The 22,223-nt window shown below is 46.8% G+C and overlaps 3 protein-coding genes across 3 annotated transcripts; 2 read left to right on the top strand and 1 right to left on the bottom strand.

The window, feature by feature from the left end:
- Nucleotides 1-3,976: 3,976 nt before the first annotated feature.
- LOC123050962 (protein NRT1/ PTR FAMILY 8.5) lies at nucleotides 3,977-6,826 on the top strand. Its single transcript, XM_044473685.1, has 5 exons — nucleotides 3,977-4,259; nucleotides 4,764-4,866; nucleotides 4,962-5,179; nucleotides 5,343-5,872; nucleotides 5,951-6,826. Exons 1-5 carry the CDS (start codon nucleotides 4,197-4,199, stop codon nucleotides 6,741-6,743), a joined length of 1,707 nt encoding a protein of 568 aa, XP_044329620.1. The 5' UTR covers nucleotides 3,977-4,196; the 3' UTR covers nucleotides 6,744-6,826.
- A 174-nt stretch (nucleotides 6,827-7,000) lies between these two features.
- LOC123050963 (uncharacterized) lies at nucleotides 7,001-10,998 on the top strand. The gene is made up of 7 exons (XM_044473686.1): nucleotides 7,001-7,704; nucleotides 7,793-7,862; nucleotides 8,112-8,185; nucleotides 8,291-8,977; nucleotides 9,355-9,491; nucleotides 9,578-9,778; nucleotides 9,878-10,998. The coding sequence occupies exons 1-7, from the start codon at nucleotides 7,363-7,365 to the stop codon at nucleotides 9,969-9,971; spliced, it is 1,605 nt and encodes a 534-aa protein (XP_044329621.1). The 5' UTR covers nucleotides 7,001-7,362; the 3' UTR covers nucleotides 9,972-10,998.
- Nucleotides 10,999-12,348: 1,350 nt separating this feature from the next.
- Nucleotides 12,349-14,157, bottom strand: LOC123048156 (UDP-glycosyltransferase 73C4-like). The gene has a single exon (XM_044471309.1). It carries the CDS (start codon nucleotides 14,071-14,073, stop codon nucleotides 12,598-12,600), a length of 1,476 nt encoding a protein of 491 aa, XP_044327244.1. The 5' UTR covers nucleotides 14,074-14,157; the 3' UTR covers nucleotides 12,349-12,597.
- Nucleotides 14,158-22,223: the final 8,066 nt, after the last annotated feature.

Below are 22,223 nucleotides of genomic sequence, written 5' to 3'. Positions count from 1 at the left end.
ATGCCCTTAAGAGACAGGGGCCACTGGGAGAAGATGAATGGAATGTACATTCACCCACCAGTTTTCACAAAACAGATGGGATGGCCACCTAAGAATAGAAGAAAAACTCCTGAAGAGAAAAGGAAGAAGGATGGAACAGTGTATCTGAATAAAAAAGGGGTAGCTATGCATTGCTCAGTTTGTGGCAAAGATGACCACAACAGCAGGGGGCATGAGAAATACATGCAGAGGGAACAAGTGGAACAACAGGATGAGGAAGAAGAGGATGAATTTGCATGTGAAGCTATTCTGCAGGTTGTTGATGTATTTTGAATGTTGTTGTACTTAATATTGCTACTTTTATGACTGTTGTTGTACTTAATATTGTTGCTTTTCTGAATGTTGTTGCAGGACATTGTGCATTGCAGACTGAACCCTAGGTTGGACCCAATTAATGACAGGACAAGCATGGTTTACAGGATGGGACAAGAGGTAAGAGAGGGTATATTGAGAGGATTGGACAAGCATGGTTAATATTGTTGTACTTAATATTGCCACAACTGTTTTGTAGGAGAGAGCATATGTTACAAATGTCAGACCACCTGGACCACCGCCAGAGGAGTCAAGCTTTGTAGCTGCAGCTAGGGAATTAATCCCTCAAAGGACCAGGCAAAGAACTGCTACAACTGCTGGTAGAAGGGCTGGCAGAGGTAAAAGAAAGGCAACAACAACAGCTCAAACAAATGCAGGTACGGTAACTGAATCTTTCAAGAACTGAATGAGTACCCTTAATGAATCTTGCATGCCCCTTAAATTTGCATTGTCTGAAACTTACAACAACTGAATTTTGCAGATGAGGCAGGTACCAGTGCTAGTGCAAGCAGAGTAGTGAAGAAATCAAGAGGTGGAAGAGCTGTGAGGGCTGGAAGAGGAGGAAGATCCGGGAGGGGTGGAAGAGGAGCTGGATCGGAAGCACCTACAATAGGAGCTGCACCAGAAGCACCTGCAACAGGAGCTGGACAAGAAGCACCTGCAACAGGAGTTGGGGAAGGAGGAAGAAGAGTTGAAGATTATGCTTTGTGGCGACTGATGTTTGGACATGATGGAGCAAGGAATGCAATCCCAGACCTAAATGAAGAGATTCAAGTGACCCAGAATGCTCCAAGGACTCCAGAGCACTAGTTTTTGTTTCTGTATGCTCCACTAGGCAAAAAAATGTCCCAGTTCATGTATTCTTTTAATTTGGCAAAGTAGACTGCAACAGAACCTTATGTCAGTATAATCTATGTTTGCATTTCAAGTTATGTGTGTGTTTATATGTGTGTGTTGACAGCCTCACATTTTAATATTGTCAAGTCTGAATTTGAGTGTATTTCCATACCTTGAATTGCTATGATCCAGTTTATTACTTTGGTGAAAATCAAGTTTATGTGCTTGCAAAAATTTTGGTAAAGTTTTTGGTATTGTTCATGGCAAAGTGATCTTTTATATACTTGTTGTGCAAATATTTCCAAAAAAACTAGCCCCTAGAAAAATGTGGGATCCTGGGACTTGAACCCAGGACTTCTGTATTACACCAGTGCGCTCTTACCACTGGGCTGTGAGAGGATATCGATCTTAACAGGCCAACTAAAGCTTTTAAATATTTCTCCTATCCTTCTTGGACCGAGGCCGCATCGTCTGCCTCCTCTGGCCAAATAGGACACCGTTGTCCGTACACCGGTGGGCCACTTCCCGCCAATTCCCTTCCCGCATTCGCCTCTTCCCGCCAATGCCTCTTCCCGCGATGGCCACGCTCGGCCGCTATAAAAGCCATGGTCACTGCGGCCAAACCCAAGCCGTGCTCACCGCGACAATCATGGTGCGCAAGCTCATCACCACCTGGCCTACCATCACCGGAACCTGGGATCACATCACCCGTCCTCGTTCCCCTTCAACCAATGTTTCGCCACCCAATCCATCTCCACAGCTAGAGCCCGAGCCATGGGAGCCCTGGCCACAACCTCCGCTCCAGCCCCAGCCATGGGATCCATGGCCACAACCTCCGCTCCAGCCCCAGCCATGGGATCCATGGCCACAAGCTCCGCTCCCAGCCGTGGTGCCTGCAGTTGATCAGTAGACTGCCCTGCTGAACTCGTACGGCACTGCGGCGAGGGAGGACTCCAGCCGCAGATTCACCGACGAGCATTCTGTCCTGGGACTGCCCGCTCCTGTCGATGCAGACCCCGCTAGAGTGAGGCAGGCCGTGGAATACCACGGCGCCGCGCGCGACGCCATGGTCAGGAGGCAAGCTGCAGCGCCTGGGAAAGCACCAGCGCAGTACAACCATGCTATGGAGCCGAGCTGCAGCCGTCCGGCACCTGAGTACATCGACTTGTCGTCCGACAAGGACTAGAGTTTCAGAAAAGTTCAGAACTAGAAACTGAATTTCTGCTAAGTGGTCAGTGTTAATCAAGTTAGTGGTCAGTGTTAGTGCTTAAGTTTCAGAAGTGTTAGTAGTCAGTGTTAATCAAGTTAGTGGTCAGTGTTAGTGGTCAGTCTTAATCAGGTTAGTGCTCAAGTGTTAGTCTTAGTGGTCAGTGTTGTACTTTGCATTTGAACTGAATTTCAGTTTCAACTGTCTCCTAAGTACTTTGCATTTCAGAGCTTCTTTATACTTAAAAATTGTCACATTTGTACAATAACATTTCAGATTTTCTGCATTACACTTTCTATTTTCTTCATCTTACAATCACACAAATCCCCTGCTAAGCAATGCAACCACGGCATATACCACAACACTGGCAAGAATCACAAGTACAAGAAACCGATCTAATTTTTCCCTAGTTTTCCTTTGCTCATCTATTTTTTTTCCTCTCTTTCTTCAACCTCTGAATCTCCAGTTCCTTCTCAAACATACTAACTTGCAGCTTCTTGTTATCATCTGCAAGCTTGTGAATAACAAGCCTTGATCTCCCCTGCCATGCATCATCCATCCAACTCAAATACCCACAGGAGTTCAGCCCCTGTCCATTTCAATTGCAGAAACACATTCAGTACAAAATTTGGACATGGCAAAATTCAGTGAAACAAGCAAAATTCAGTGAAACCAAATCGGATACCTCATATGGACAGCTCAGAAAACGTCGTCCTGCATCAAATCCTTCATTGCACACTCTCACAACAGGCGTCAGTTTGCAGCCACATTCAGCCTTATGACCTTGACGATTTTCATTTGCACTGTTCTCCCCTCCCTACAAATCACGCGTGAAATCAGACACAAAAATCCACGGCGACAAAACGATGTAAGGACACACCTTCATGGATTTTTTGGAGCCAAATGTAAGCTTGGAGCTCATTCTCCACTCGCCATCCATGTTGCTGTTGCCGCCGGCGTAGTTGAGGCTGCCGGCGTGGTTGATGCTGTCGCCGTGGTTGAGGCCGCCGTTCCGACCGCCTACCATGATCGCACGACGGGATCTGGCCGTCGTTCCCTCCATGGTCGCACGAGAAGGGCGGCCGCCGCGCCGCAGCAGCTAGGGATCTGGAGAAAGGAATTGGGGATACAGAGGAGTTGGCGGCGGGTCAGTTTCAATTAAACTGGAGGGGGGGGGGGGTTTATCTGCAAAAAATGCCATGACACAGTGGACCGACCCAGGCGTGCGTGGAAGCCCATGTGTCCACTTTGCATGCGAGTTGGGCCTAAATGAGTCCGCATCAAAGTTACTGTATGACTTTTATGGGGTTTTTTTGTTTCTGTATGAATCCGTTACCGCCACGCAAGTTTATGTACCCCAGCTGTAATTAACTCAATGGTTTTCCTTTAGAAAATCAATAACATTTCCCCAACAATCATCTGCAACGACAAAAAAGTATAAAATCGGGCTCGATTCCCATGTGGTGTTTGGCGGACAGGTTTGTAGGTTCCTCTTAACAACCGAAAACGATGTCCACTCAAACTGAAAGAGACATCCCATCTGCTTCTTTTTCTTTCTTGGTGCCTCCCATCCAACACCAACCAGTACACTACGTACGTCCTCATTCACTGCCTCCATCTTTCTCCTCCTCCTCCAGGCTCTCTCTCTCTCTCTCTCTCTCTCTCTCTCTCTCTCTCTCTCTCTCTCTCTCTCTCTCTTTCTGAAATCATTCTTGATCTTGTGATTGTAATTTTTCGAGTGTCGTCTGAAGGAGGAGAACTAGGAGGTGTTGCAGTTGCAGATGCTTGAAAGCAGTCGGCCATGGAAGCAGCAGGGGATGAGGAGAGGCCCTTGCTCCAACACCCACCTCCTCACCTCCATCAGGCAAGTACAAAGAATAATACCATAGCATTTGTTTCCTGTTGACTACCAAGTTGGGATTGCAAGAAGAGTAAAAGTTGTGCCACATCCAGTGGAGATTGAACTAATCAAGATTAGTGAGAGATTGTTAGAAAAAACCTTGATCTAGTTAGTTGCCATGTCAAAGCAGCTACTAACTGTATGTTTGTTAGTAGCAGCCTCAAGTCCGGTACTTGGTACTAGTAGTAGCTGAGTAAGTTCATACCTAACAGTTATAAAACTAGCAGTGTACACGAAGCAAGTTCTGTCTGGTTCTGAGTCCGAGGGGTTTGATACTCCCTCTGATCCATATTAATTGTCGCTGTACAATTTTATTACTAAATCAAAAAAATTAATATGAATTGGAGGGAGGATTTTTTTTCCGAAAAAGGGAATACCCCGTTTTCGAAAATCATAGCAGAGGATACTACGTGCCACTAGGAAATAAGTAGATCATACTCATAGCAGAGGTTTTACTGTGCCACGCAGGATGGGGATTCGAGATACACCAATGACGGAACAATGGATGTTAACGGACAACCTGCTGTTAAGGCAAGCACAGGGAACTGGAGAGCATGCTTCTTCATCTTAGGTATACTGGCATACTGCAGAACTCACAACTCAGCATTTGCTTTTCCTTCTCTGAAAGATGCTCAACACTTATTCTCATTGTTTGACCTGCACTAGGTGTCCAATTCAGCGAATGCTTGGCCTTCTTCGCGATCTCCAAAAACTTGGTCACCTACCTTACCAGCGTGCTCCATGAAAGCAATATCGACGCGGCGAGGAATGTGTCCACTTGGTTTGGCACCACATTCTTCACGCCGCTTATTGGAGCCTTCTTGGCAGACACGTATTGGGGGAGGTACAAGACATTAGTGGTTTTCCTCTCAGTCTACATCGTCGTAAGTGAAACATATGTTGTTGTTTTTTTGATCTAAGTGAAACATATGTTGTTGATAGGAACCGATAGACATAGTGGCTGGCGACAGCACCACCTTTTTTTTTGAAACAAATTGTGTTGTGAGCATTCATGAACAACTTTTTTGTTTGTTTTTTTTTTGCTAGGGGATGCTTGTCCTGACGGTTTCGACGACGCTCCCATGGATGATTCAATCCTCCAACCACAGTGAGATTCACCGTATCACCGTCTATGTTGGACTCTATCTTACAGCCCTTGGCAACGGTGGCATCAAGCCATGCACCTCCACTTTTGGCGCTGACCAGTTTGACATCACCGACCCGACGGAGCGGGTGAAGAAGGGCTCATTCTTCAATTGGTTCTACTTCTTGAACACTATTGGCTCCCTTTTGTCGACCACTGTGATTGTCTGGGTGCAAGACAATGTTGGGTGGGGGATCGGCTTTGCGATCCCGATGATCCTCACGAGTCTCAGTTTCACGGTGTTTATCGCTAGTAGGAGGATCTACAGATACAAGTCAACAGGAGAGAGTCCCATGACAACAGCTTCCCGGGTTGTTGTTGCAGCTGCAAGAAATCGCCGTCTGGAGTTGCCCGAGGATTGCACAACCTTGCATCACTCGCCTTCACCACCCTCAGAGGCTACGTTCAATGTTCAGCATACCACTCAGTTCAGGTAGGTAGTAGAATATCCTAGTGAGTAAACATGATAGCTTTTGAAATTTGTTTCTGAAAATATGTGTTACATGTTCAGATTTTTGGACAAGGCTGCCATTGTGTCACCGTCGACACAGGAGAAGAAAGGCACGGCGACGAGCCCATGGAGGCTATGCGCACTCTCTCATGTAGAAGAGGTGAAGATGCTGCTACGTCTGTGCCCTGCATGGGCGTCCTTGGTGGTCTTCTTCATGATCACGGCACAGATGTCGTCGACGGTGATTGAGCAGGGTATGGCAATGGACAACCGCGTGTGGTCATTCACCGTGCCACCGGCCTCCCTCGCCAGCTTCAATGTGGTCACCACACTTGTATTGATCCCCATATATGACGTTGTGCTAGTTCCCCTAGCTCGGCGTGCCACCGGTGAGGACCGAGGCCTCACGCAACCGCAGCGCCTCGGCGTCGGTCTCGCGTTGTCCACTCTGGCCATGGCTTACCTGGCTCTTCTCGAGAGGAACCGTCTCGCGGTCGGGGAAGCGGTGAGCATTATGTGGCAGGCACCGGCATACGCCATGATGGGTGTCAGTGAGGTGTTTACGGTCATCGGCACGCTCGAGCTCTTCTACGACCGGGCTCCGGACAACATGAGGAGCATGTGCACCGCATTCGCGCAGCTCGCCATCGCGGCAGGGAGCTACCTCAACTCGGCAGCGCTGGGCGTTGTCGCGTCCGCCACGATGTGGATCCCGGAGGACCTCGACGACGGACACTTGGACTACTTCTTCTGGACGATAGCGGCGCTCAGTGCCCTGAATCTGCTGCAGTTTGTATTCTACTCTATGAGGTACAACGACAACGTAGCTTGTCGACAATGCCATCCATATTAGCTTATGGATGTTTCACTTTGTTAGCAAACACCCGATCAAACTTCTTGACCATTCTTTGGGTGGAATTATTTCTACTACCACAATTGCGGCATGCCTCTTAGACCATAGGCCTATGCTTGACCACCATGATGCTTCGATTTTCGGCTACTACAAATTGAGCAAATGAGCAGGTAATAACACAACACTACCAAATATACTTCAAAAGATATATAACATAGGCAGCAATTTGACACTGATTTTTCGCTTAATTGTAGAGAAGTCGACATCATTGGTGGTCTAACATAGATGCGAACTGCTGAAGCTCGGCATAGAACGAGAATTTGATGAGAGAGGCGTGCTCACAGTTGCATCCATGACGGACGACTGGGCCGGTGCGATGGGCTTCTTCGTGGGGATGCTAGCACGGCTGATCTGCGAGATCCCCGGCGGCGGGGCCCGGAGGTTGGGGCCTGCTGCTCGTGGCGGCGCATGCTGGCTGGAAGACGCGAGGCGTGCTGGGGTGGCGACGGGTATGATTTAAGCGAGACACCAGTCGAGAAACACAAAGTAACATTGGCGGCACGGCGATAGTTACATCAAAGATCTCCTTCTGAGCTCCATGCAAGGATAGTTAAAAAAAATGAAACATTTTCTCTTGCGAATAAATACTAATAAAATAATACACACCCATTCACTGCCTCAGGGGGGCCACCGCTCAGCTATACTGCGGCCTCTCAAGCTCCTGTGCCGGCTTCCTCTGCTCCACTCCACTGCCATCCGCCGTGACAAGAAAGCAGAGCAGCTGCGGCGCCGGCCGGCCAGCTCCGTCTCCGCGATTCCTTCCATGGACGGCCGGGCGGCGGCGATGGTGCCGCGGGTGGAGGTGCTCGCCGCCGGCCGCGCGCGGCTGGAGGCCGTGAACGCGCTGCAGCACGAGTCCTGGGAGGCCCGCGACGTTCTCCTCCAGTGCCGCCTCCTCAAGGTGACCCCTCCTCAAGGTTATCCTACCTAGGGTTTCGGGCTTTCGGCTGCTGACTACCTGGTGTGTGCTCGCGGAAATGTAATGTCAGGCGGATGAGAGCAGGAGGATGTGGGAGGCCAACTGCATGCCCTCCGGCGATGACCACCGGATGTTCGCCGGTAAGAGGAGCATTTCCTCAGCCACTAACTACTCTGTCTGATACTAGCACTGCTGTTGCTGTATATTGATGTTTGAGATTAGGGGGCACAATCTGCTATGTTAAGTGTGACATGAAAGTTTTGTTTGATTAAAGACTCACTCGACGACGGATTCGGTGTCCGCAGTCAATTTTGTTCCACTCTAGTTATTCACCTAAGCAGGCAGCCAAATGCAAGATTTTTAACCCTTGTCTGCTCCACTCAATGTAGAACCCCTAAAGAGTGAAAATGAGGATTTAAAAGATTTTATACAATTCTTGGAGCTGGAGAACGAGGAGCTTAAGGTAGCTTACCGAAACACGAGTTGCTTCCCAGCTAGCTTGTGCATCCTGTCAATTTTCTGAACTCGTATTTTGTGTGCCCATGCCTGCTTCTTATACTGTTATTAGATAAGAGTGAAGGAAGTTGAAGGTGGCGCAGGGCACTGCCTAAACGCCGCAGGCCATGAGCACATTGCAGGAGATCTAGAAGCAGCGCTAAGACGATTGAACCAAGCTCATGAGGCACTGATTGCAGAGAAGGATGAGGAATTTTCTGCACTGATTGCAGAAAAGGATAAGGAAATTTCAGCACTGGTTGCAGAGAAGGATAAGGAATTTTCTGCACTGATTGCAGAAAAGGACCTCACGCGAGAGCAGTTTACGACACTGGAGCGGGACTATGCTGACCTTCGTAGCTACAGCAGTAAACAGGCAGCACAAGTTACTGAAGCAAAGCAAAAGCTTGAGCAGCTGCAAGTGGCATCCCAAAAGAAGGATGATGAGAGTCGCAAACCGCGAGCACGAGCAACAGCAGTTGAAGCCAAAAGGAAGGTGCTTCCTGAGGATAAGCGACAGGAGATGACCTGTATGCCCAAGGAGACAGATGGGCAAATTCAAAAATGCAAAGATGGGCAGCCTGAGACTAGTGAAAAGTGCAACAAGGATACGAGTGAGACACACACAAAAAATTGTTCACAAGGCCCTGCTTTAAGGGGGGAAGAAATGAAATTTTGTTCTTCTAAGCAAATGCTAGCAAAAGATGGGCAACCTCAGACTAGCCTGAAGCGCAAGTGCGTCACTTCCTCCTTACCAGATGTAAGTATTTCATTTCCATGTATATGGACGACTCACACTATACTACCATTTTTTATCATTGTGTTATTCCTTTACTATTTATAGTGACCCTGTCTTTCCATACATGTACAGTTAATGGAAACCGTTGCGCCTGTTAAGTAGACCTGCTTGATCAAATAAGTATTATCGGAAGCCACAACTTGCATGTAAATAAATTGATCACCTCGTACTAATATGCATAGACAAATAAAATTTGGAATGCCATTTATCTATGTTTCTGTCTTGTTCTCATTATCTGAAAAGCTTCCTGTTGGAATTTGGATTGTCATTTTATTGGTCTAGTAAGGGTTTTGGTTTCAGTGGGCGTGTCAGTTGACTAATTGCTATTTGGCGTGTAGGATAATGAGCAGAATGCAAATGATGAGGAAAAGAGTAATCAGGTTCTAGAGCCTCTCAAGAAGAAGAGGGTACCAGAGAAAGGGGAAGTGGAGCAAGATGACAGTAAGGTCAAACTCGCCAACGGTGAAAGCAATCGGTAAATACTCGTTTTTCTTGTGATTCTTGGTTTTATATTAGTCTTGTATTCTGATGGTGTTCAGTTTGGTCCCCCTTGCCTTGAAGGCCTGCCCAGCAGTCGATGAGCGACGTGCTCCTCAACATCCGTGCCGTGAAGGATAGTTTGAGGGACAAACCTGGCAAGTTTGAGGAGTCGATGATAAACGCCGCGATCCTCTACGTCCATGCCGTGAAGGATAGTTTCAGGGACAAACCTGACAAGTTTGGGGAGTTCTTGGCGCTCCTGCGCGGAGTCTATAGCAAGAGGTCCGTGATGCATGAGCAGCTACATCTACACAACTTTCTCTGTTTTGAATTTTGACGGATTGTAAACTTCCCTGTTGGTCCTTGTTTTTCTTTTTGAAGGATCGATGCTCGAGCCTTCGCCAGCGCCTTGAAGGTCCTGTTCGACGGGCGCCCTGAACTCATCCTTCAGTTCAATGCGTTCATGACATCGTAGTTCAATACCAGACCGAGCTCAGGAAAGACGACAGGGCTGGTTTGGTTTAATGAAATGTGGCCATCGATCCCGGCTAGCTAGGAGCAGATGAACTGATAACTGCTGCCACTTTTTTGTAGACTGATGAAGTTCCAGTGCTCCATTTTGCTGGTCTTGCCGTGTGTGAATTGGTTTCTGGAAGCTGAAGAAGTAACGTGTAAATTATCTATTAGGACTCTCTGCCTATTTTTCCCTGTTTTTTTTTAACATAAAAATGAGGCTGCTTTTGAAGTGTTGGTGCCTGGCTAGGCACCGGTGCCGGATGGCTCGGAAGGGGAAAAGCAGGACATGGAGTAGGCAACAGAGCAGGTATTTTGGCGGTTTTATTTGATGCACCACTGTACTGTATATTTCTTTCTTTCTTTCAGAGGCCATATAGTATAGGCCACAGAAAAAAAAAGAAGAAAAGATGGCATAGGATTAGCATCTATCAAACGTATAATGCAGTCGGTGAGTTACTTAACAAGTGGACCTGAGCAAGGCCTAGGCCTAAGTAAAACCCGGCGATGAATTGAAATTTGTAGTTGTTATTTTGGAGGGGCTGGACACTTGGTTCTTCATGGTTGCGGCGCCCGCAAAATGGTAAAAAGGAACTCATGAAAATCTCAGATTCTTGCCTAGTTGAGCAGTGAATCACATGATCAGTTAATGTACACAAAACATATCATGGTACATAACCGATTTCTTGCATTGTTACTCAAGCATTAAACATAGTATGGTCGCGTGTGTCAATATGACCGACTCAGAAAAACTATGGGAAAATTCTCTTCTGCCAGCCCACTGTTCTGGTATGGCTGAGCATGACTTCATTTTGCTGAGCTTCCGTAATTCTTTTCATTAGTGTTTTCTGATGATCGTTTCGACTAGTTCCATCTGGTGATCGCCAGCATTGTAATATGGGTCTTCAATTTTTTTTAGCAAGAGGCTCGTGTCACGTTCCAATTTTTTTTAAAGGAAACGAAAGTATTGTACTCCCTCTGTAAAGAAATATAAGAGCGTTTAGATCACTGCTGGTTTATAGCTGGGATTACACGCCCTGTTGGGCAGCATTGTAATATGTGTTACTTGTGGGATGAACATAAGAACCAGAATCCTGGAAATGAAATAAGAAGCCTTGGATGATCTGCACCTGAATGTTGATGTGTACACTCACTGCTGGGCATACTTTGCAGTACTGTCTGTGTCCATGTAGGTCTGCACAGAAGAATATTAATATTTTTGACATGAAAATTAACATATTCATGTGATTTTACTGTTTAAATTTACAGTTAAATGGCCGATTAATCCCTGCTCGTAGGTTCTAGGCGATTAATTGATTAATTGGCTGGTTAACTTGCCAATTAGCCTATTAATCCTTTATTCACCAGCCAACCGAGCAACTGCCAGTTAACGATTTTTTCTCAACAATGACGACATGTGCGTTGTTGTGGGACGTCCGTTGTTGTGCACAAGCTAGTAGAACCGACCGATTTTTGCTGCAAGCCGGAGCTGGATGACGTCCACAGGATATTGCAGCGTGAGGTTTTGGCAAACATCGGCTTTGCCGACTCCATTGCGGTGCCGCGATCTCAGCCCGTCAGCCACGCGCGTCCTCCGGCCACCGCCGCACTGCCACCTCACGCACCGACGACGGAGATCGGTTCCACAGGGAACCCCTCGATTTCAAGCCGCTTTAGGATTTACGGCTGGGGAGGAGCGACCGTGGAGGTTGCCGCCTTGGCTGACTTGCTGCGGCCTGCAAGTGGGGTCGATGGAGAAGGAGAAGCCGTCGGCGGCGACACCCATCTATGTACGTCATAGGTGGGAGGATTGGGAGGCCGAGGCTCGGAACCCTGGAGTTTCGTGATGGCGGTATCGAAGGAGTTGGATCGAGGGAGGATTTGGATTGAGAAGGGCGATGGTGGCCGCGGTTGAGGGGAGGGGGGCACTTGCGGGTGGGGATGCGAGGGGGCCTCGCTCCTGGTTCGTCCGTTTTGTTCGTTCGAGAGGGCATGGTGGCTACATTCTTCGTCCACTTTTTTCGTTCGAGGGGCCTCGCTAAGTGGTCTTGGTCCCTTTTTTTTTGCGTGCGTTACGTGCAACGGGATCGTTACCTGGGAGGTGGGAGGAGGACGAAAAGAAACTAGACGAAGGTGGGAGGTGGGACAAAAAACCCGGAATAGAGACTACTAACTGCTCCATTAGGAGTAGATATTTTTCTACTAGTAAATGTCCTTTGCATGTCTCTTTTTGCAAAAAAAATTCTGCAACATCCCGTGTGTTGCAAAATTGCCTTGGGCAGCAGCACTCATGATACAAAAAAAAATGAAGATAAAAAAACTGCAAATATTTTCCGCAACATCATCTGTGTTTCAAAATTTTTTTCCGCCACAACCACCATGTTGTAGAAATAGTTAAAAGAAAATATCTGCAACAAAAAGTTTATGTAACATAAACCTTGTTGCAAGAGATTCTCCAATACTACCCATATTGCAATGATGAGGGTAATGCTGACCGCGTATAGCTCAGCATGTGAGAGCATGTATTTAGTTATTTACGCATCCATAATTTTCTATCTCTCACCATTTTATTCCAAGGTTTAATCTTTTTACTGTTCCTTGCCATTGCCATCACTCGGCGTGAATCTCTGTATTAGCCGCGTCAGGTTTTGGTAGGATGAACCTCCTATGGCCATGGCTGTGCGAGCTCTCTCGCCGTACTCCTTGGCCTTCCTCCTCCTCTCCTCGGCCACGTCGCCACCGCCCATGAGCTCCGACACCGCCCGCGCGATGTCTCCGCGCGCCACCATCACGGCCTCGCCGTCAGGCACGGCTGCGCCGACGGGCACGCCGACGCCGAGCACGTCCACGGCCAGCCGCTCGTTCAGGAACTGGTCTGCCAAGTGTGGCCACGTCACCACCGGCACGCCGTGTGCGACCGACTCCAGCAGCGAGTTCCAGCCGCAGTGTGTCACGAAGGCCCCCACGGCGCGGTGCGACAAGATGGCGAGCTGCGGCGCCCAGCCGCGCACCACGAGGCCACGGCCCGCCGTGCGTGCCTCCAGGGCTGGCAGCCACTCTAGCACCTCCGGCGAGGCCGCCACCTCGGACTCCTTCACGACCCAAAGGAACGGCCTGCCCGAGTCCTCCAGGCCATGCCCGACCTCGTACAGCTGCTCGTGAAGCACCCGCACGAGGCTGCCGAAGCTGGCATAAACAACGGAGCCGGTGCACATGGCGTCGAGCCATTCGGTGACCGCGCTCTGGTCCACGGCGGTGGGTTTGTCCTTGTCCCCCCGGCACGCCAGGGCCGCCTCGTCGCGGGTGCTGAGGCACAACGGCCCGAGCGCCCACACCGGCATCCCCAGCGCCGCCTCGTAGCACGACACGAACTGCCCCTCGAGGTCCAGGAACGTATTGGCGACGGCGCCGTCGGCCATGCGAATAGCCTCCATGGCGTTCTTCTGGAACGCCTCCCACGCAGGTGTGTTCAAGAAGGCGGAGGAGCACGTAGCCCTGGTCATCTCCACGCGCACCGGCAGGCCTGGCATGACGCACATCTCGCGCTCCTCAACAAGTCCGTGCGTGGCGACGGTGAGCTCGCAGAGCGAGTAGAAGCAGGAAGGGCCGTGGAAGAAGAGCAGCGGCACCCCGACGCTCCTGGCCACGCCGGCAGTCCACGCGTTAGCCCTGTCGTAGATGATGCAGCTCGGCCGCCGCCCCAGCGCGCGTAAGTAGGCCTCGAAGGGGCCGGCGAGCCTGTGGAGGGCCTGGAACATGGGGACTAACGTGTCGATGTCGTCGCCACAGCCTGGGGGCAGCCCGTCGTCGGCCGGCGCGAACGGGAGCTCGACTATGTCTAGGGGCAGCTTGGCGCGCCGTGCAGAGTCGGCGATGCCCTGGAGGCGCGCGGCGTTCCAGGGTGTGGTCACCACGCTCACGCGCGCACCGCGTCCTGCGAGGAGGCGTGCAAGGTCCACCATCGGGATGGTGTGGCCCTGCGCCACGAGGGGGACGAGAATGAAGTGTGTCGGAAGCACTGACGTAGCAACGTTGAAATCCTTCGTCTCCGTCGACGGCGCCATTGTAGACGTACGTACGTGCAGGCAGCTCTAACGGATGCGGAAGAATTGAGTGATAATAGGACAGGTGAGCTGAGCAACGCTGCTGTAGAGGAGATGGATTTATATCCATTTTTGGAGAGGCGACTTACTTTTAAAAGAGAAAGAGAGACGACTAAGGGCATCTCCATCGCACGCACCCGTAAACCAAACACCGCATCAACCCGCGGATCGGGCACCCGTCCACAAACACTGATGTGGGAGCCCGTCATCCAATACTATACCTCAAATGTTCATTTTTATTTACTTAAAAAATAGCAATCCGCTAAATTATAACTTGATCTGTGAAGAACAATAGCTAGCACTGGGACCGACATTATGCAGACCTATCAATCTGCGCTAGCCTCCACATAATATCGATCCTAAGATGCTACCTTGGCACAATGCACACACAAAATAGTCCTCGACACTTCAAATTTTCTTCTTAGGAAAAAACGAACACGCCTCCCTTCGTCTCGTCCACTCCCGCGAGCGGCGAGGCGAACCCTAGCGTTCTCCTTCAGCCACCCCGTTCCCCCCCACTAGTACAAAACAGGGCTTTCGTCACAGGGCAATATTTACATTAGTCCCGGTTTAGTCACGATCCGGGACTAATGTGAGCATTGGTCCCGGTTCGTGCGGCTAAGGCATTAGTCCCGGTTCACCTGGGCCCTTTAGTCCCGGTTGGTGCCACGAACCGGGACTAAAGGGTGCGATGCCCATTAGTACCGGTTGGTGGCACCAACCGAGACTAAAGGTTAGTCCTTTAGTCCCGGTTGGTGCCACCAACCGGGACCAAAGGACATGTGCTGCCCGCGTCGCGGCCAAAGTTTAGTCCCACCTCGCTAGTTGAGAGAGCTCGAGAGTGGTTTATAAGCGCTGCTGCGCCCACCCTCTCGAGCTCCTCTCAATTGCAGGCTTTCGGGCCTAACCGTACACTGTGTGCCTGTGGGCCTACTGGGCCACCTGCGGGCCTGAATCCTGGCCCATGGTTGGGTTTCTAGTCGTATTCAGGCCGTGGTGGCCCAGTAGATGGCACTTTTTTTCTTTGTTGCTTTATTTATTTTATTTTGTTTATACTTACAACAAAATACTTACTGTTGCTATTTTTATTTATTTTATTAAATTTTATTTTTTAATTCTTTTTGCTTTTAGGTCACAAAAATTATAAACTTTCTGTTAGTGCCATTAGTTTTCAAATTTGAATTCTTTGATTTTGTTATTACTGTGTTTTATGATTCTATTCAAAAACAGATTTTGTTATTTTAGTTTCTAACAAAAAAATCTTTATGATAATGCTTTTTGCTATTAAAATGTCTAACAAAAACATTCTTTATGAAAATTCTTTTTGCTATTAAAGGGCCCATCAAACTCTACCCCCCTGGACCGCCTTTTCAGTTTTAGAAAAAACAAAAGAAAATGATGGAAATGTCAAAAAAATAAAATAAAATAAGTTTCCCATGTGATATGTGGTCTAGTTGTTGGGAAAATTAACAAATATGAATTTCGACTTTATTTGCAAAATCTCTCTGGAATTTCTTAAAATGGGCATAACTTTTGCATACGAACTCGGATGAAAAAGTTTTTTATATGAAAAATCATCTACTCGAAAAGTTACATCCGAATTTAACGGGGAGAACCCCGTTAAACATTTTCCAAATACTCAAAAACCTAACAGAAAAAAAGATACGGGGCTTTTAAGATCTGGAGAGGCAAAAAAATTCAAATTGTGGTCAAACTGTGGTCAAACAATGGTCAAACTAATTATTCTAGAATATTAGTGTTACTAAATAATTATTTCAGTTTTTTTGAATTTTGGTCAAATCTGGTCAAACTGTGGTCAAACTATGGTCAAACTAATTATTCCAGAAATATTAGTGTTACTAAATAATTATTGTTTTTTAAAACAATAGTTTCAAACTCAAACAGTGAAATGTGTCACTTCATGCTCAAGCTAAATTCCTGAGGGTTAATAGAATTGACATCTTACTATTGTCAGGAAAACAACAAGTGCAGACTTGGAAACGAGGGAGAATAGAAACCGGAAGTTAAGCGTGCTCAGGCTGGAGTAGTGAGAGGATGGGTGACCGTCTGGGAAGTTAGATGATTTGGAATGATGAGGGGTGATTAGAGATTAGAGGATAAATTGAGCAGTGATGAGGGGTGGTGATTAGAGATTAGAGGTTAAAATAATTCAGAAATTTGAAAATCAAAAAAATGTTCCTATTTTGGCCACCGGAAAATGTTCGGGATTTTTCGGTATTGTACCGGCAAGGTTCTAGAAGGTTCCAAAGTGGGGCCCACCTGCATGAGGGGACCCACATGAACGTGGGTAGTGGGGGCAAGGCCCCACACCCCTGGTCAAGGCGCACCAAGATCCCACCTTAGAAGGAATAAGATCATATCCCGAAGGGATAAGATCAAGATCCCTAAAAAGGGGGGATAACAATCGGTGGGGAAGGGAAATGATGGGATTTCTTTCCCCCACCTTTGCCAACGCCCCAATGGACTTGGAGGGCAAGAAACCAGCCCCCTCCACCCCTATATATAGTGGGGAGGCGCATGGGAGCAGCACCCCAAGCCCTGGCGCCTCCCTCCCTCCCGTGACACCTCTTCCTCCCCGCTTGCGCTTGGCGAAGCCCTGCCGGGATCCCGCTACTTCCACCACCACGCCGTCGTGCTGCTGGATCTCCATCAACCTCTCCTCCCCCCTTGCTGGATCAAGAAGGAGGAGACGTCGCTGCTCCGTACATGTGTTGAACGCGGAGGTGCCGTCCGTTCGGCGCTAGGATCATCGGTGATTTGGATCACGACGAGTACGACTCCATCAACCCCGTTCTCTTGAACGCTTCCGCTCGCGATCTACAAGGGTATGTAGATGCACTCCTCCCCTCTCGTTGCTAGCATCTCCTAGATTGATCTTGGTGACACGTAGGAAAATTTTGAATTTCTGCTACGTTCCCCAACAGTGGTATCAGAGCCAGGTTTATGCGTAGATTCTATGCACGAGTAGAACACAAAGTAGTTGTGGGCGACAATTTGTTCAATTTTCTTACCGTTACTAGTCTTATCTTGATTCGGCGGCATCGTGGGATGAAGCGGCCCGGGCCGACCTTACACGTACTCTTACGTGAGACAGGTTCCACCGACTGACATGCACTTGATGCATAAGGTGGCTAGCGGGTGTTTGTCTCTCCCACTTTAGTCGGATCGGATTCGATGAAAAGGGTCCTTATGAAGGGTAAATAGCAATTGGCATATCACCGTTGTGGCTTTTGCGTAGGTAAGAAACGTTCTTGCTAGAAACCCATAGCAGCCACCTAAAACATGCAACAACAATTAGAGGACGTCTAACTTGTTTTTGCAGGGTATGCTATGTGATGTGATATGGCCAAAAGGATGTGATGAATGATATGTGTGATGTATGAGATTGATCATGTTCTTGTAATAAGAATCACGAATTGCATGTCGATGAGTATGACAACCGGCAGGAGCCATAGGAGTTGTCTTAATTTATTGTATGACCTGCGTGTCAATGAAAAACGCCATGTAATTACTTTACTTTATTGCTAACCGTTAGCCATAGTAGTAGAAGTAATAGTTGGCGAGACAACTTCATGAAGACACGATGATGGAGATCATGGTGTCATGCCGGTGACGAAGGTGATCATGCCGCGCCTCGAAGATGGAGATCAAAGGCGCAAGATGATATTGGCCATATCATGTCACTTTATGATTTGCATGTGATGTTTGTCATGTTTACATCTTATTTGCTTAGAACAATGGTAGCATAAATAAGATGATCCCTCACTAAAATTTCAAGAGATGTGTTCCCCCTAACTGTGCACCGTTGCGAAGGTTCGTTGTTTCGAAGCACCACGTGATGATCGGGTGTGATAGATTCTAACGTTCGCATACAACGGGTGTTGACGAGCCTAGCATGTACAGACATGGCCTCGGAACATAAGCAAAACACTTAGGTTGACTTGACGAGCCTAGCATGTACAGACATGGCCTCGGAACACAAGAGACCGAAAGGTCGAACATGAGTCGTATAGTAGATACGATCAACATGGAGATGTTCACCGATGATGACTAGTCCGTCTCGCGTGATGATCGGACACGGCCTAGTCGATTCGGATCATGTATCACTTAGATGACTAGACGGATGTCTGTCTAAGTGGGAGTTCATTAAATAATCAGATGAACTTAATTATCATGAACATAGTCAAAAGGTCTTTGCAAATAATGTCGTAGCTTACGCTTTAGTTCTACTAAGATATGTTCCTAGAGAAAATTTAGTTGAAAGTTGATAGTAGCAATTATGCGGACTGGGTCCATAAACTGAGGATTGTCCTCATTGCTGCACAGAAGGCTTATGTCCTTAATGCACCGCTCGGTGTGCTGAACCTCGAGCGTCGTCTGTAGATGTTACGAAACATCTGACATACACGTTTTGATGACTACGTGATAGTTCAGTGTGTGATGCTAACGGTTTAAAATTGTGGCACCAAAGACGGTTTTGAAATGTCGCAGAACATATGAGATGTTCCAAAGACTGAAATTGGAATTTCAGACTAATGCCCACGTCAAGAGGTATGAGACCTCTGACAAGTTTCTTAAGCCTGCAAACTAAGGGAGAAAAGCTCAATCGTTGAGCATGTGCTCAGATTGTCTGAGTACTACAATCACTTGAATCGAGTGGGAGTTAATCTTCCAGATGAGATAGTAATGGTTCTCCATAGTCACTGCCACCAAGCTATTAGAGCTTCGTGATGAACTATAACATATCAGGGATAGACATGATGATCCTTGAGCAACTCGCGATGTTTGACACCGCGAAAGTAGAAATCAAGTAGGAGCATCAATTGTTGATGGTTAGTAAAACCACTAGTTTCTAGAAGGGCAAGGGCAAGAAGGGATACTTCATGAAACGGCAAATCAGTTGCTGCTCTAGTGAAGAAACCCAAGGTTGAACCCAAACCCGAGACTAAGTGCTTCTAAAATGAGGGGAACGGTCACTGAAGCAGAACTACCCTAGATACTTCGTAGATGAGAAGGCTGGCAAGGTCGACAGAAGTATATTGGATATACATTAAATTAATGTGTACTTTACTAGTACTCCTAGTAGCACCAGGGTATTAGATACCGGTTCGGTTGCTAAGTGTTAGTAACTCGAAATAAAAGCTGTGGAATAAACGGAGACTAGCTAAAGGTGAGATGACGATATGAGTTGGAAGTGTTTCCAAGGTTGATGTGATCAAGCATCGCATGCTCCCTCTACCATCGAGATTGGGGTTAAACCTGAATAATTGTTATTTGGTGTTTGCGTTGAGCATAGACATGATTGGATTATGTTTATCGCAATACGGTTGTTCATTAAAGGAGAATAATGGTTACTCTGTCTATTTGAATAATACCTTCAATGGTCTTGCACCTAAAATGAATGGTTTATTGAATCTCGATCGTAGTGATACACATGTTCATGCCAAAAGATATAAGATAGTAATGATAGTGCCACATACTTGTGGCACTGCCATTTGAGTCATATTGGTATAAAACGCATGAAGAAGCTCCATGTTGATGGATCTTTGGACTCACTCATTTTTGAAAAGATTGAGACATGCGAACCATGTCTATTGGTAGATATGCATGAAGAAACTCCATACAGATGGATCGTTTGGACTCACTTGATTTTGAATTACTTGAGACATGCAAATCATACCACATGGGCAAGATGACTGAAAGGCCTTGTTTTCAGTAATAGATGGAACAAGAAAGCAACTTGTTGGAAGTAATACATTTTGATGTGTGCAGTCTAATGAGTGCTGAGGCACGCAGTGGATATCGTTATGTTCTTACTTCACAGATGATTTGAGTAGATGCTGAGTATATTTACTTGATGAAACACAAGTCTGAATTATTGAAAGGTTCAAGTAATTTCAGAGTGAAGTTGAAGATCGTCGTGACAAGAGGATAAAATGTCTGTGATATGATCATAGAGATGAATATCTGAGTTACGAGTTTGGCACACAATTAAGACATTGTGCAAATTGTTTCACAACTAATACCGCCTGGAACACCATAGTGTGATGGTGTGTCCGAACATCATAACTGCACCCTATTGGATATGGTGCATACCATGATGTCTCTTATCGAATTACACTATCGTTTATGGGTTAGGCATTAGAGACAACCGCATTCACTTTAAATAGGGCACCACGCAATTCCGTTGAGACGACACCGTATGAACTATGGTTTAGAGAAACCTAAGCTGTCGTTTCTTAAAAGTTTGGGGCTGCGACGCTTATGTGAAAAAGTTTCAGACTGATAAGCTCGAACCCAAAGCGGATAAATGCATCTTCATAGAATACCCAAAACAGTTGGGTATACCTCCTATTTCAGATCCGGAAGCAAAGTGATTGTTTCTAGAAACAGGTCCTTTCTCGAGGAAAAGTTTCTCTCGAAAGAATTGAGTGGGAGGATGGTGGAGACTTGATGAGGTTATTGAACCATCACTTCAACTAGTGTGTGGCAGGGCACAGGAAGTTGTTCCCGTGGCACCTACACCAATTGAAGTGGAAGCTTATGATAGTGATCATGAAACTTCGGATCAAGTCACTACCAAACCTCGTAGGTCGACAAGGATGCGTACTACTTCAGAGTGGTACGTAATCCTGTCTTGGAAGTCATGTTGCTAGACAACAATGAACCTACGAGCTATGGAGAAGCGATGGTGGGCTCGGATTCCGACGAATGGCTCGAGGCCATAAAATCCGAGAGGATCCATGTATGAAAACAAAGTATAGACTTTGAAAGAACTACTTGATGGTCGTAAGGCTGTTGGGTACAGATGGATTTTAAAGGGAAGACAGACAATGATGGTAAGTCTCACCATTAAGAAAGCTCGACTTGTCGTTAAGATGTTTTCCGGCAAGTTCAAGGAGTTGACTGCGATGAGACTTTCTCACTCGTAGCGATGCTAAGAGTCTGTTAGAATTATATTAGCAGTTACTGCATTATTTATGAAATCTTGCAGATAGGATGTCAAAACATTGTTTCCTCGACGATTTTCTTGAGGAAAGGTTGTATGTGATACAACCAGAAGGTTTTGTCAATCCTGAAAGATGCTAACAAGTATGCAAAGCTCCAACAATCCTTTTAAGGATTGGAGTAAGCATCTCGGAGTTGGAATGAACGCTTTGATGAGATGATCAAAGATTTTGGGTTTATACAAAGTTCATGAGAAACTTGTATTTCCAAAGAAGTGAGTGGGAGCACTATAGAATTTTTGATAAGTATATGTTGTTAACATATTGTTGTTCAGAAATGATGTAGAATTTCTGGAAAGCATCCAGGGTTATTTGAAAAGTGTTTTTTTAATGGAAAACCTGGATTAAGCTACTTGAACATTGAGTATCAAGATCTATAAGGATAGATCAAAAACGCTTAATAGTACTTTCAAATGAATACATACCGTGACAAGATTTTGAAGGAGTTCAAAATAGATCAGCAAAGAAGGAGTTCTTGGCTGTGTTACAAGGTGTGAGTAGTGAGTAAGACTCAAGACCTGATCACGACAGAAGAAAGAGAAAGGACGAAGGTCGTCCCCTATGCTTTAGACGTAGGCTCTACAATATGCTATGCTGTGTACCGCACCTGAAGTGTGCCTTGCCATGAGTTAGTCAAGGGGTACAATAGTGATCCAGGAAGGGATCACATGGCAGCGGTCGAACTTATCCTTAGTATCTAGTGGACTAAGGAATTTTCTCGATTATGGAGGTGGAAAGGGGGTTCGTCGTAAAGGGTTACGTCGATGCAAACTTTGACACTAATCCGGATGACTCTGAGTAGTGAACCGGATTCGTATAGTAGAGCAGTTATTTGGAATAGCTCCAAGTAGCGCGTGGTAGCTGCATCTACAAGATGACATAGAGATTTGTAAAGCACACACGGATCTGAATGTTGCAGACCCGTTGACTAAAACCTCTCTCGTAAGCATAACATGATCAAACCCTAGAACTCATTGAGTGTTAATCACATGGTGATGTGAACTAGATTATTGACTCTAGTAAACTCTTGGGTATTAGTCACATGGCGATGTGAACTTTGAGTGTTAATCACATGGTGATGTG

The sequence above is a fragment of the Triticum aestivum genome, chromosome 2D (genome assembly GCF_018294505.1).
Source record: "Triticum aestivum cultivar Chinese Spring chromosome 2D, IWGSC CS RefSeq v2.1, whole genome shotgun sequence".
Taxonomy (NCBI): Eukaryota; Viridiplantae; Streptophyta; class Magnoliopsida; order Poales; family Poaceae; genus Triticum; species Triticum aestivum.
This window is presented reverse-complemented; position numbering and strand designations above follow the sequence as displayed.

Coding starts and splice junctions, on each gene's coding strand:
- LOC123050962 (XM_044473685.1), top strand. CDS start 4,197: ATGGAAGCAGCAGGGGATGAGGAGAGGCCCTTGCTCCAACACCCACCT. Junction 4,867..4,961: donor AGCATGCTTCTTCATCTTAG/GTATACTGGCAT, acceptor GACCTGCACTAG/GTGTCCAATTCAGCGAATGC. Junction 5,180..5,342: donor TCCTCTCAGTCTACATCGTC/GTAAGTGAAACA, acceptor TTTTTTTGCTAG/GGGATGCTTGTCCTGACGGT.
- LOC123048156 (XM_044471309.1), bottom strand. CDS start 14,073: ATGGCGCCGTCGACGGAGACGAAGGATTTCAACGTTGCTACGTCAGTG.
- LOC123050963 (XM_044473686.1), top strand. CDS start 7,363: ATGAAACATTTTCTCTTGCGAATAAATACTAATAAAATAATACACACC. Junction 7,863..8,111: donor TGACCACCGGATGTTCGCCG/GTAAGAGGAGCA, acceptor CACTCAATGTAG/AACCCCTAAAGAGTGAAAAT. Junction 8,186..8,290: donor TGGAGAACGAGGAGCTTAAG/GTAGCTTACCGA, acceptor TACTGTTATTAG/ATAAGAGTGAAGGAAGTTGA.